Source organism: Dromaius novaehollandiae, chromosome 2, assembly GCF_036370855.1.
Source record: "Dromaius novaehollandiae isolate bDroNov1 chromosome 2, bDroNov1.hap1, whole genome shotgun sequence".
Lineage (NCBI taxonomy): Eukaryota > Metazoa > Chordata > Aves > Casuariiformes > Dromaiidae > Dromaius > Dromaius novaehollandiae.
This window is the reverse complement of record NC_088099.1, coordinates 119992274-120005654: the sequence shown is the minus strand read 5'-3', so window position 1 is coordinate 120005654 and position 13381 is coordinate 119992274. Positions and strand designations below refer to the sequence as shown.

Below are 13381 nucleotides of genomic sequence, written 5' to 3'. Positions count from 1 at the left end.
AAAAGGATCAGACTGTTGTAAATTGAAAAGCAATTCAATATAAGATTTGGGGAATTTTATTTAAGAATAAAGCATAACTAGAATATGAAACAAGCATCCAAAGTCAGCAACAGGAGAAACTAAAGTGCTTGCTTTAGAGCAAATCAGAAACATTTTTAAAGGTGTATGAATACAGAGAGTACATTTTTTGTTTTTCTTTTTTAAAATGAGAAACAAGAAAATTTGCTGTCTTAAGAACATATATTAAATCTTGTTCATTCTACAGTTGATCTCAGCATGACACACATAATTCACTTTCTAAACCAGGAGACTATAATTATGCTGGAAGAACAAAGGCTGAGGTAATTGCTGACTAGAAAACTTTGTTACAGTCACTTGACACCCCAGAAGTTTTCCCTATCCTTAGCATCATCTTGTTCAGGAGGCCACCAATTAAAGGCAAATTCGAGGAACAAGGGAACAAAACTCATGTCCACATTTCTTTTAATTTTACTCAGAAATATAAAAGTGCAAGTTCTGTAAATTAACAACATTTACAGTACATCACAATAAATATGCCACATTGTGACATCTAAAAATTCTATTTATCTGAAATGAGTCATATTGAGATAAAAACTTCATCAACATCAACAAAAATACCTGACCCAGTAAAGATAGTCTTAATATATTAATTGGCAAGATGCATATTCCATTATTGCTATTAGACCATGCCTCCGAGTTCCAAAGTATAAAAAAACCTTATCCATTTACGCAAAATACAGTTGAAATTTTTCTCATCACAGGCACAATCTAACATAAAAAATAACTTCAACATTTACGAATTAGGAGACTCTCCTATGAGGGGAAAAGATACCGAAACAGATAGTTCCATTTCAGCAATGATTCTCTAAACCCATAGAAAAGCTGCAACTTGCACAGAGTTAAACTGTTGTATGAATACATAGTGTCTTTCCATACCACTCCAGGCCTGGTGAGAACAGGCCATTTAGTAAATTTACTACAGCTTGCTAACTACCTCCAAGTATGTAGACCCTAGACATCCCAACACAAATTGCATGCAGGTGCTTTGTGTCCTGAACAGCCTAGTCTCACATTACATTTAAGCAGTGTATTTAAAAAATTGTGTCAGCAACTGTTCCTAGCTATTTACCCAGATCGGACTATGTCTCTGATTGCAAAATATAAATCAGACAGGACAAAATAAGATTTCATATCCATTTCTAAAATTATCATCAGAATTCTAAGTAGTCACTATATATACAGTATATTGTTTCCTATTCAGTACTTCATTTGCATGGGCCACTTCAAATAAGATTGAACACTCATTTGTGACTCAGCATTACTGATAAAGTAGAATGAGAAAGCAGTTTACTATCTGTAACATACCCAGATTAGAGATTTCTATTTTATTTATTTATTTTAAGGGTTAGTCGCTCCCCTCCTTCACAGACTGCAAAAGTAATGTTTAACTGCTCTAGGAATGCCTTTCACAGCAGGAATTGTGTATTTCTAGAGGGAAATAAAGGTGTGTCAACCTTTTCATTTGGCCTACCAAATAGGATATTACTTTCCTCCTCCATATCAGTCTTGCCTTAGATGCAACCTCAAAAGCAAATCAATGAAGGTTAGGTGTGGGCAAGGTCTAAAACTTTGGCAACATATTCTGCAAAAAGGTAAGAAAAGAAAAACAGTTTAAGCTAAGGAACTGTTTAAGGCAACCTGACCAAAGTAAAGATAAGGCTTTTCGATAACTATTTTCAAGGAAATCCAGTTTTCTTAGCTTTGCAAAGTAACATAATTCGACTAACTTTCTGGCCAGATTTCCATTCATAAGTTTCTTTAAAAAAATATTTACTTTCCTAGAATATATTATTAACTGAATATACAAAGTAAGGAGACGCCTGTTACAGACAAAAGTAAACAAAACTACACGAGCACATAAATGGCCAACTATTAAACATTATATGGTCATGATAAAGATTTAAGCTGTCCGAGGTATTTCATTATCTTAACACCACAGGTTTGGAATACCATTTAGAGACCTAAGATAGTGTACTATTGGTACGACTCCTGAAATAGGCTTTTGGTTTGTTTTTTTGTTTTAACACCTTTACAGGTCACTGCCATGACAATTCAGCAGCCTGAATCGAAAGTAAATTAAATTATAATATCTGGCCTATGTAATTTAATGCGTTATTCAGAATATTAAGAGCAGAAGTAAGAACTGCCCACACAGTAATTGTGTGTCAAAGTATTTGGCTGGAATGTACCAGAAGCAGAAATCCTAAATATTGGTGTAATTTATATCACAAATATGAGTTGGGTGGGGAGGGGAGGATGAAGAATGGAAGGAATGTGAGGTTTAAAACTCACACATCATTGTGAAGTCACTGAAATAACCTCCTAAGATTTTGTAAGATCTACTTTTTGTAGCTGAACAGTTTTCCCTCTCTTGTGCCCGCCGTTTCGGCTAATTCTTAAAGAAAAAGTGTTCTGCCCATTTCCAATGTCAACATTTGCACCAATTACTTATATTGTATTATTCTAATCAAAACAGAAGACTGTTCCCCTTAGAGAGCATATTTTAGATGTATTTTAAAAGTAAAAAAAAAAAAAAAAAAAAAAGAAAACACCTGCCAATATTGTTGAAGTAAATCACATGTGTGCTTATTTAGGCTCACCTGCAGAGTTACACGTAATTGTGTTCGGCTTTGTTTAAACAAAATAATAACTGAAGAGTTAAAAACACAAGGTCACTTCACCCTCCTCCTGGTTGATTTATTTTTAATTAAAATTATGATATTTTACTAAGCCATAACAATTCTGAACATACTAGCAAAGTGTCTCTGGCACAAATGGTTTTCAGAAGAAAAGCTGGTCTTCCCAACAGCTTAATCCTCTGCTTTATCTTAAAGTGCAGAAACTGTGGGAAAGGATAACAAGACTTCCTGTCCATCACTGTGGAACAACTTCCCTTAGAGAAGCTAAGGCTGCATGTATGCGGACATGCAATCTGTTCTCAAAATCATAGCCAGTAAATTCTTCCTGAAATACAAAAAAGCATACAACTATTAGCCTCCTTCATCTTAGGATGTGAGGATAATTTTACTAGTAAGTCATGAATCTACAAAACAGACATAAGAGAAGTGAACTGGAGAATGCATTACCCAAAGCAATAGAATTTTTAGAAAATTCTTTTGCTCTCTCCACTAACTGGGGATTTCTCTATATCCAACATGCTGTTCAGATCCCATTTAGTTGAACAGTATTTGGAAAGTTTTATAAGTCCAAAAGCTCTAAAAAATTCCAACCTGCCCAAGGCAAGGACCAGTGGCAAGATATATGAAGTGAAGAATTGTAGTTTGCAGCCAAGTTTTAGTTTTGAAAGACTTGGCAAGGTGCTAACACCTCAGCAGAGGTTTATTAGTATGGACTCTGTACTATGCCTCACCTACAAAATGCATGCACACCCCTATCACCGAGTCCCACCTCAATACATGATAAGTAATGTCATAGATTACGTACGACAGACACCAACGCTATTAAAGCCTGAGTTAAGCAACTCTGAAATGCCTTTCTCTCCCAAAGATAAAGTTGGAAGTGTCTTAGCTCTTACCTTAGCTTGGAGAAGTAAGGTTTTGCCTCTTGGCACAGTCTACAAAGAGAGACAAACACTGCATTAAAAACACATCACGAACATTACAGAAAATATCTTAAGTATATGGCCTGGTCAGTCTGAAGTAGCACCTCTATCCTGAAAACAAGGTATTGAGTACACTAAAATCCCTCACATTAGGAGGCTAGAAATACTAATGAAATGAGGTTCATTACATATTTCTAAGACTTTTACAGAAAAGGAGAAATTATAGCTTGACATGGAAGCTGCTAGTGACGACAGTGAGCTACAACAATGCACAAATACAAACACAGTTACAAGGAAATGACTGATCAAAAGAGTGAGTTCTGTTTCTCAACAGAAGCTTAAGGACATTTACAAAACTTGCAAAACAAGAGCTATTTTTTAAGCATTAAAAATTATTCCAGAAGTCTCAGTTTCAAACTTAAGCTATATATATTTGCAGATTTTTACTACTGAAAAGCTCATATTTAATTTCTTATTAAATAGTACCTTTTTTATTTTAAATCTTACAAATACTTTCTTCAACTACCTAATAAAAGGCATAGAAAAACATTTTTTTTCTTATTCAGTTATATCTGAATATGAACTTATGTATTTATATTAATTACATTACATTCACAATGTATAAAACATTTACAAAAAACTCTGTATCAGATAAACTTATTCTTGACATAACCACATTAAAATCTTAAAGAACTTCATGGGAACGAGGTTAAAAATAACAAAGATATCAGTTCATGTGTTAGATCAAATGTGTAATTATGAGTCACTTTAAATACTGTAAATTTAATAAAAGTGTGCTTTTTATGCTAACATTCATATTTGCATCTGTATCTTTTGCTCAGTGTCTTTAATATGCTCAGCCACTTTGGTAAGTGTGATTTATAAAATCCTATATCCTTCTCTTTTTAATCATTGTACAGCTCTCAAATATGACTTGCACAGCTAATAAACTGGATCATCTACAAAAAAAAGGAAGGAAAAAAAAAACCACACACACACAATGCCACACCATCCACGTGCCTAGCTATTGTTTTTCTCACTGCACCACACTTTATTCAAGTCAAGCAGTTTCTACTTCCTCAGTGTCCAAGTGCCACGAGAGGGAGCGTTTCCTACTTTTAATTCACATACTAAGTGCTACCATAGTTTCTGAATAGCAGCTACAGACAAAGGCTCGTTCAGTATTCCCCTAAATACACAACATAAGGTGTGTTACTGTGTGGCAACAGAGAGGATTGTTCCCAAATTACAAGAATCTTCAGATTTCACTATCAATCTCCGCTCTTGTATTTAGCAGCAGTTCCAACTACTGTAAACAGAATAGTTTTCAGAGACACTTAACATTATCAAATTCAAATATGAACATTATCAAAAAAAGCAGCAGGACCATCACTGGCCTCAGACCTTCCTACCAGGTTTCAAGGCCTTGCTCTAAGTCACACAGCATCAAGGCTTTCAAAAAAGAACCATTATTTTTAAAAGTATTTTCTCTAGCTTTGTCCTGTGTCATGATAGCCATTTCTATTGAACTAGTTTCCTTTCCTTCCCATTTAAAGGGAAAGGTTCAGCTCAGATGATCAGATTTGAAAAGATTAAAACAACTGAAAACAGAATCTTAAGAACGGGAGTCAGCCCAACTACTTCATCAACTACATACAGTGGTGTGGCTTTAAAAAAAACAAAAAAAAATTCATTACCCTGTAACCACTTCCCCAAACTCACAATGTGATTCAGGAAGCACTATGTAAAACAGCATGAACTCCAAGCAGTAGCCTTACATATCTGAGCAGGGAAATGGTAAAAAGAATGGCAAAAAGCTGCCATAGTTCAAGCTAGTCTGAGCTCCCCAAAAGGCAGAGTATGGGCAAAGACCAAAAAAACCCAAATATATGCATCAACCAAGCCATTTGGAGAGCCTGAAAGTCAGATGGTTATTTTCCTTTACCACCCTGAGCAACAAAAACTCTCTATACATCACAGCAAAAGCCAAAATGCAAAGCACAGGCAGCTTTTGGGGAATTTAGATGATTGAATCTCTTTCCTTAAATATCCTCTGCAAAGAAAGAGTACAATAGCATGGCTGCCCTCAGTAGAGCTAGGATCACCAGATCCTCTGAGGCTAGAGATTAGGAAGATACTTGTCCCAGGAGCAGGTATAAATATTCCCAAAGGAAAAGGATTTTTGACAAATACCATATTGTTCCAACTGTAAGTCTGATCCTGAAAACATGGAGCTATTTTAGGAAAACATGAACTTCTATACGGAGAAGAAAAGTTAAGAACATAATCTTTGAACGTGAACAGTATCCAACAGGAATTTCAAGAGTGCAAGAAAAGGATCCTAGACATTCACCACACTAAATACTACCCATGGATGCCAATTCCCTACCTATCCAAGGCATTCTTACCATGCCTCCGCTGCCCGTTAACAGCGGGAAAATATGGAGCAAGAGAAAGGGGGGCAGGGGGAATCTGGGTCTTAGAAGGGTAAGGGAAGTATTTCCATACCCCAGCATTTATACTCACTGTTCCTACAAGGGACATTAGAAAAACTGCACACCATGACATGATCGGAGTCGCACTACATGATGAAAAAAAGTGAAATATGTATGCCAATTTTGGGGGGCGAAAAATATTGAATAATAATCAAGATGACACGGTGCTACACTCATTAAAATTCTTATTTCGATGCTTGTCCATTAACAACAGAACAATATAAAGCAGAGAAAGTTTGGAAACATTACGTTTATCTTACTGCTAAAGAAAGATACCACTAACAGTCAGGAATGTAACAACTGAAGATGCCCAGAAGTGTGTCAGCAGGCTACAGTTTGTTATGTAAATGGAAGAAAAAAGATGACAACAACAACAACAAAGCAAGACATTTCAGTGTTACTAAGAGATATATTAAACTCCTCAATGTCCTCATAGAAGCTCTTGACACCGAAGAGTTAGATGCTGCTACCTTAAATGCATTTCTTGGTTTACTGAAAGAAAAGTAGAGTTTCTTTAGAGTAGCTGTAAAACACATTTTTAAAGTTTAACAAATGTTATCACCTATAGACAACGTTTTATTGTTTGTAAAGTGACATAGGGACTCCCCATCCCAACTTTAAGAGTTTAAAATTCATTATACTATTACCTCTGGATTGTCTAACAGAAGACAGCCAAGTTCATAGCAAGCATATGGCTGAATGTATAAGTTGTTTTGACGGCACAGTTCATCTTTAGCAGCTCGCTGAAAAAACTGTAAAAAAATAGTTACAATAACACATTAAAATGGACTGTTCGATCACTTAAAAATCCAGAAGCATCTTTCAACATCAAGCACTACAAATTAGCCCAAATGTGAATATATTAAGCCTCCAATGATAGAGAATCTTTAAGCAATGACCCAGAGGTTCTCACTGACAATACCGTATCAAGGCAAAATTAGACTGTTTGGATTTTTACCAAGCAACATACTGATTGTTTTAACATTTTTTTTTTTTAACTTTAGATTGATGTTAGAGTTCCTTGTTATATCTAATATTTTTTTCAGAGATGAAGTAACCTGGATTATTTAAAATACGTTTGAGAGAACCAGATAAAAAGACTTAAAATCAGCATTAGCTCCATTGTTGTCTACATGAACTCCATTTAAAAAGTTGCACCTACAGATTATAGTCTGGAGTAGTGGCAAAACTATTCTTTGATATATGCTATAATCAAACCTCTCAGTCTCTTAATACTTCTAGAGCAGGAACAGCCAACCTATGCCTTCAAAAGGTAAATCTCCGAATTATTTTTAAAAAGATCAGTTTTCTTTCTTGGACAAGAAAATCTAGCAGAGCTCAAAAAATTTCTCCATTTTCCTTCCCAGCTTCCCCTTAACTCTTACTCTTATTACTACAAGCCACTTCAGCTGCGGTGTTTGTTCAACATTAGCCGTTTACTTTTACAACACAGAAAATCTAATGAAGCTATGCTAACTTGGAAGATTTGAAGAGCACGTGACATATTACGTTGGAATTTGCACACCGCAATGATGAACAGCGCTGAAAACTAATGGTTTACTTAACACTCTTATTCAACAATATTTGCAGAATAGCTCATAAAATAGGATTCATGGTGAAAATTATCATTTAACAACTTACCTGAACGGCATCCTGAAAATTTCCCAAGCATTTGTGTATGGCACCAAGAAGCAAATTCCTCAAACCGACAGCAGATGAATCATCAACATCCTGACAGGCTTAATGAAAAGATTCCAAAAAACAAGATGGATTGAAATTCCTCCTTAGACAAGAAGTATGGTCTACGATGACTTTTAGTCTGATGACTAAAATTTAATTGGAAAGAAGAGATCCTAAGAAAGTTATTGACATCATACACAACAAAATAATTTGGTTTCTTTTAAATACAATTCATTTGTAGGAATCCCATCAAGCAATCTGCCACTCATGAGAAGAATTCCTAAGCAGGAACGGAATGGGCCCTCTGAAGTCAAAGGCATTTGGTGTGTTCTTCTCCCAAAAGAAGACATTTCTCTACCAGTCTTTGAAAAATACAATAGAAGGTAGAGGTATGAAACAGTCACTTCTCTTTAGTGCTATAGGTGACTGGGCTGTCCCAGATATCGGAGGAAAAATACACAGTCCAAGTTATAAGGTGTCCAGTAAAACAAAAAAACCCACAAGCAATTTAGACATAAAGCTGATATGTTCTGAACTGAAACCAAATGACAGACACAAAAATCTGCATTGGAGCTAAAACCTCAGACTAGGCTATTTTGGCATTACACTTCACAATGCTGACAAGTGGATAGGGCTTATTTGCAAGACCTCCAGATGGTCCACAATCTAGGACCCACTGTGCCTCAGCTGAGTGGTGCTCCATGTTTGGAAAGGGCTCAATCAGGATGCACGTAACAACCAGCTCCTGCTGAATCAGGCTCCAGCTTCGTCATGCTTTTTAGCTCCAGCTCAGGACAGCTCTGTTGGATCAAAGCTGGTTCCACGAGGAGCTATTTGCACTTGTCTGCACCATCTTTTCCAGAGATCCCAGTCTGCATCATTTTTCATCCCTTCAAAAGGAGCTGAACTTGTACGCCTGGGAGCAGTGCAGCTGCTTCAACTTCACGCTCTGCCTCATCTAATATATCCTGCCAGATTCAAATAAGCTCTACATTCACAACAGGGTTAATCCACAACCCAAATAAACCACCTATGAACAACTGAAAGTTGGCTGCATTAAGTATTTGGGTGTTACATAACACTGTCAACTCTTTCACTTTTATTACCAGTCTCAAGTTACTTGGCATTTTACTTACAAAGACATAGCACTTGGAGTCAAATTAATTCCTGCAAATCAGAGCTTTATTTTTCAGTTACCTTCTAGTCCTGAGGAAAAGCTTTTGGGGGGGGGGGGGGATAACCCTCAGCAAAGTACATCCCAATTGTTCAAGAAAAGGGAAAGTAAATAAAAAAAATCTGCTATAATCTCATCGTTCTTGAGATACATCTTAGGAACTGCAATAATATTCTCATTGTGCAGAAAATTTTCAACCCAGTATCACTGATGTAGACACTTCTATCCGAGTGTAACACCTTACAGGAGGCATTCTTCTGAATTTTAACCACCAATACTGTTAACTATTAACACATTAAGATGTGCACCACCCAGCTGGAAGTTTGTAAGAAAGATCTACACTGTTTCCGAGTGTGCAGGATAGAAGTACATTCTCTTTGCTACCCCTAAAGCCGATTGTTCTGAAGCCAAGAGACAGACATACAAAAAGCATCCTGAAATCTATTTTTAATCAAAGTAAATCTAATTTTAAAGCCTTCATCACTATTTTTCAGGACTAGAAAACTGAGGATCTGAATGTGACCTACTGCCATTACAGAAGTTAAATGAACAAGTTATCTTTAATTAAAAAAAAACAAAAACCCAAGCTAGTCTTGATGCCAGACTTCAAGACTAGGCAGTTTTCTAGCTTAACGGCACGTACAATCCCCAGAATTTCACAACATCAGTAATGAAGTATTTCAGTGGCAGATCTATTTTTTGGTTTATTTTCTAAAGGAGCAGGGAATAACTTGAAGCTGTTTGCAGACTGCAAACAAGACTGATCACTGGAGATAGGAGTAGTAAAGACTTCATGAAAAGCACACTGCAACCATAAACTTCATTTGACAGATCTCAATCTCCAGAATCCTTGGATGAGAAAGAGGCAGGTCCCAACCATCCCTTTTTACCATTAAGACAGTCACAGCAGCCAAGATCAATAAAACCCTTACCATAGCATAAATGATCTTGAAAGCTACATTTCTTTTAAAAGAGAAATGACATACATAAATCAATTGCTGTTTTTATTGTTATTTTGTAGCTAGGTTTAAATGAGTTAAGTTTTCTTTAGTGACTGAATAATGACTACCACATTAGTGTTTTATTTTAAACATGGCCATATGCAACAATTAGTTTAAAAAAACCAACCAAACAAAAAAACCCCACACCTCCTCCCAAAGATGGTAAAATAAAGCTTTAAGCCAAATCTTACTGGAATAAGTTTTCCTATTGCTACTCAACTTATACATGCATATAGGTTTAAGTTTTTATGCTACTACAATCAGCTGGTCTGCACAACAGAAGAAAAAGAATTATAAATCTCACCAGAAAAAAAAAAGAACCCACAACAGCAACAAAAATCAATGAACCATATCATACCTTGGCTCATATGTTGTAGGTTGGAGAGGGAACAGTTTGGAAGGGCTTTCCATAAGTACAATACTTCAATGGATGCCAGGACACAGAGCTCTTTGGTTGGCATTTGTTTTCTAAATCTATCTGCCTGCAAAGTAGGGAAGAGGAAGGAAGGGGGGAAGACCTGTGATCTGTCATTTTACAAGGAACATAATACTCACAAACAGTATATCACAAATAGTAATTCTAACTTTTTCAGGAAAGCATCCAAAAATTCTTATAAAGTTAGTGGTAATGTAGCTTAAAGATTTCAGGACTAAAAAGCAAAAATCTTTCAATTAATTTAAATGTTTACACACTGATCAAAATTAAAGCTTCTTTGTATGCAGCCTGGATTTGATTTATTCTATTTCACAATCTCAGATACAAATGGGCCAGGCACTAACACAGCAACATCTGCAAAATCAACAGTAGCTAGTTCCTAGACAACTCCTAGCTTTCAAAAATATTAAAGCTTTGAAAAACAAGATAAGATAAAAATGAGTAATAAATGCAAAGCTAGAAGGAAAATTACTGAAACAACTACAGTATCATGCATTTTTATCTATAAGAACTACTTCGGTTAAGTTGAAAAGTGAGCAGCTATTCACATATTCTTTCCTGGCTCCTTAAAATACATGGCACTATTGTTTTTCCACTTGAATCCTTCCCACTAATTCTACTGAAGCAATATAGTAGAAAAACAGTTTGTTCAAAAATAAATGCTGGTGGAGAACACAACACAATTACCAACTGTAATTACTGTACTGAAACAGTTCAGCTTATGCTAAGTCAAACCTTTTTCACTGAAAATTGTTCAATCTGATTGTTTTTTCTTTTGAAAAGCTTCTGCACTTCCTTGAAGACATTCTGAGCACCACTGACATCACCAGTGGCTCCTTGACACACTATAACACAGGAAAAAAAAATGTTAACAGTGTTGGGACATAAACAGGAAAAATGAAGGCTAGCTTTCATACTACAGGGAAAAAAAGCGACTTCTGGAAAAGAGCTGGACTGGGACTTGGCAAACATGCAAATCCCAGCTCCCTCAGGTGTCCTTTGTGAGCATTAGCAAGTCATATCCATTAAAGAATCCCAATCTCTAGGGATTTATTAATTGTTTGCAAGACGTTAAATTAGTGTGGCAATAGGTCATATAACAACCACAGCAATGGAGACTCAGATTGAAGGTGTACAAATGCGTGTGCATGTTATATAAATAAATAAAATTATGCAAGTAACTTCTGACCCACAGCTGCATAAGAAGGAAGCAGTGTGGGAAGCACCATGGGAAGCACTACGTGCACTGGTAACTTCCCCAAAATAAAACAAACAGAAACACTGTCAAAGTATGATACACAACTGTATTTATCAATTATCCAACTCATTGAAATTACTAACCTGCTGTTAAATAAGCATAATAGCATTGGGACCACCTGGATTCATTTTTAAGCCTTTCAAAAGATTCAAATGCATCTTTGAAATTCATCTCTATCATGCTGCACCAGCCTAAAAATGAGACCAATTTAACTTATGAGAGAGAAAGCACAGTAATTCAAGTCTGGTGTAAACACTACTGAATCATAAAATTTGTTATGAGAGCTGGAGCTAGTTTAACAATTATACTAACAGCTTGAAAAGTTAAAAACAATAAAAATAAAACCAATCACTCATACATTGAAAGTCTGGCTTAAATTTACTGGAAAATACCGAATAATAGATGCCATGCAAGACAATAAATGCATTTCAGATCAACAAGTTGATACAGACTCTGAAGACTTCTTTTACAAAATACTTTGTAGAATGCTGAAATTTACAACAAAGCTCCTATGCTCGCCCTTGTTCTCCTACCTGTGACAAGATTCCTTCACTAGACATTTAAAGGTTGTTACAACATACCTCACTAAACACTTGTAAGCAAATCAAGAACATGTAAGAGAAAGAATATGACATATCTGTTCATTTTTGCCATTAATGTAAGGAAATGAACATGAAACAGAAGTCCTGCAAATTGTGAAGCTTCTTAGACTTACTCATTTTTAGCACAGAAATAGTGATTCCACAGACAAACCAGACTAATTCATCACTTATTTTAAATAATTTTGTATAGAGGAATAGTTTGTCCTTGATTCCACAATCTATTCTATGATTTTGCATCAACTTGTATTTGTGGAAAATTGTTTAAAGATTATGAAACTGTCAAATGCTACCCACTCAGAAACAAGAAGACAAGATTAATAACATAATCCAACAAATTAAGACAACAGCCAGTATTCTAAAACTTCTTTTAAATCCTAATTAAAATAAGCTAGCTTGTTTATTAGCTATTAGCCAAAATTTAAAAGTGAAATATTTACAGTATAAAGATATCCAATTTACCTATTTCATATAAGCAGACATGTTGAATCTCCCTTTGGTCTGTTGCAAGTTCCAAAGCAGTATGAAATGAGGCCAAGGCACTATTGATTTGACACTAACAAAGGTGAAAAGAGGCCAAAAAAAAAAAAAAAAGTCAGATTTCTTAAATCAAATTCAAATTATCCAACAGATTTTAAGCAAACATTGATTTCTGTTAATAAATATTAAAAAATGATTATATAGGAAAAAAAATAATTTAAGTGTCATGCACATGGCAGCCTCTAGTTTAATTAGATAGAAGAGGCACAACATCCTATTGAGAGAAAAGCCTCAGAATTCAGCTCACATTCTAGATTGTTTTTAAGTGAACTAAAAAATACCATCTAGGTAACAGTTTGAAGGGGATGGGGTAATATTCATTTACATATCAGCTCCGCATCGCAACTCCTTTGGCCAGCTTCCCTTTTCCTAGCTCTCCAAATTTGATCACTTTTGAAGAGAAGTATGGGCAAATTATGACAAAGCCTTTATTTGCAAAAGTAAACACACATCTTAGAGTTCCTACAGTGAATGCATTTTTCCATATTAAGATATGATAAGCAGCATAATACAATAAAGAACCAGATTATAAGAAACAAGGGAAGTAAGACTCCT

At 35.5% G+C, this 13381-nt stretch overlaps 1 protein-coding gene across 2 annotated transcripts in view; it reads right to left on the bottom strand.

Moving 5' to 3' along the window:
- Nucleotides 1-33: 33 nt before the first annotated feature.
- Nucleotides 34-13381, bottom strand: part of TTC39C (tetratricopeptide repeat domain 39C) — a 37417-nt gene continuing 24069 nt past the window's right edge. For both annotated transcript variants that reach the window (XM_064507317.1, XM_064507316.1), the window contains 8 exons: nt 12749-12842; nt 11771-11878; nt 11165-11274; nt 10352-10475; nt 7780-7877; nt 6786-6890; nt 3617-3655; nt 34-3045 (listed from right to left, as the gene is read on the bottom strand). In XM_064507317.1, coding sequence (XP_064363387.1) covers nt 2956-3045; nt 3617-3655; nt 6786-6890; nt 7780-7877; nt 10352-10475; nt 11165-11274; nt 11771-11878; nt 12749-12842 — 768 coding nt within the window. In that variant the 3' untranslated portion in view covers nt 34-2955. The remainder of the gene's footprint in view (nt 3046-3616; nt 3656-6785; nt 6891-7779; nt 7878-10351; nt 10476-11164; nt 11275-11770; nt 11879-12748; nt 12843-13381) is intronic.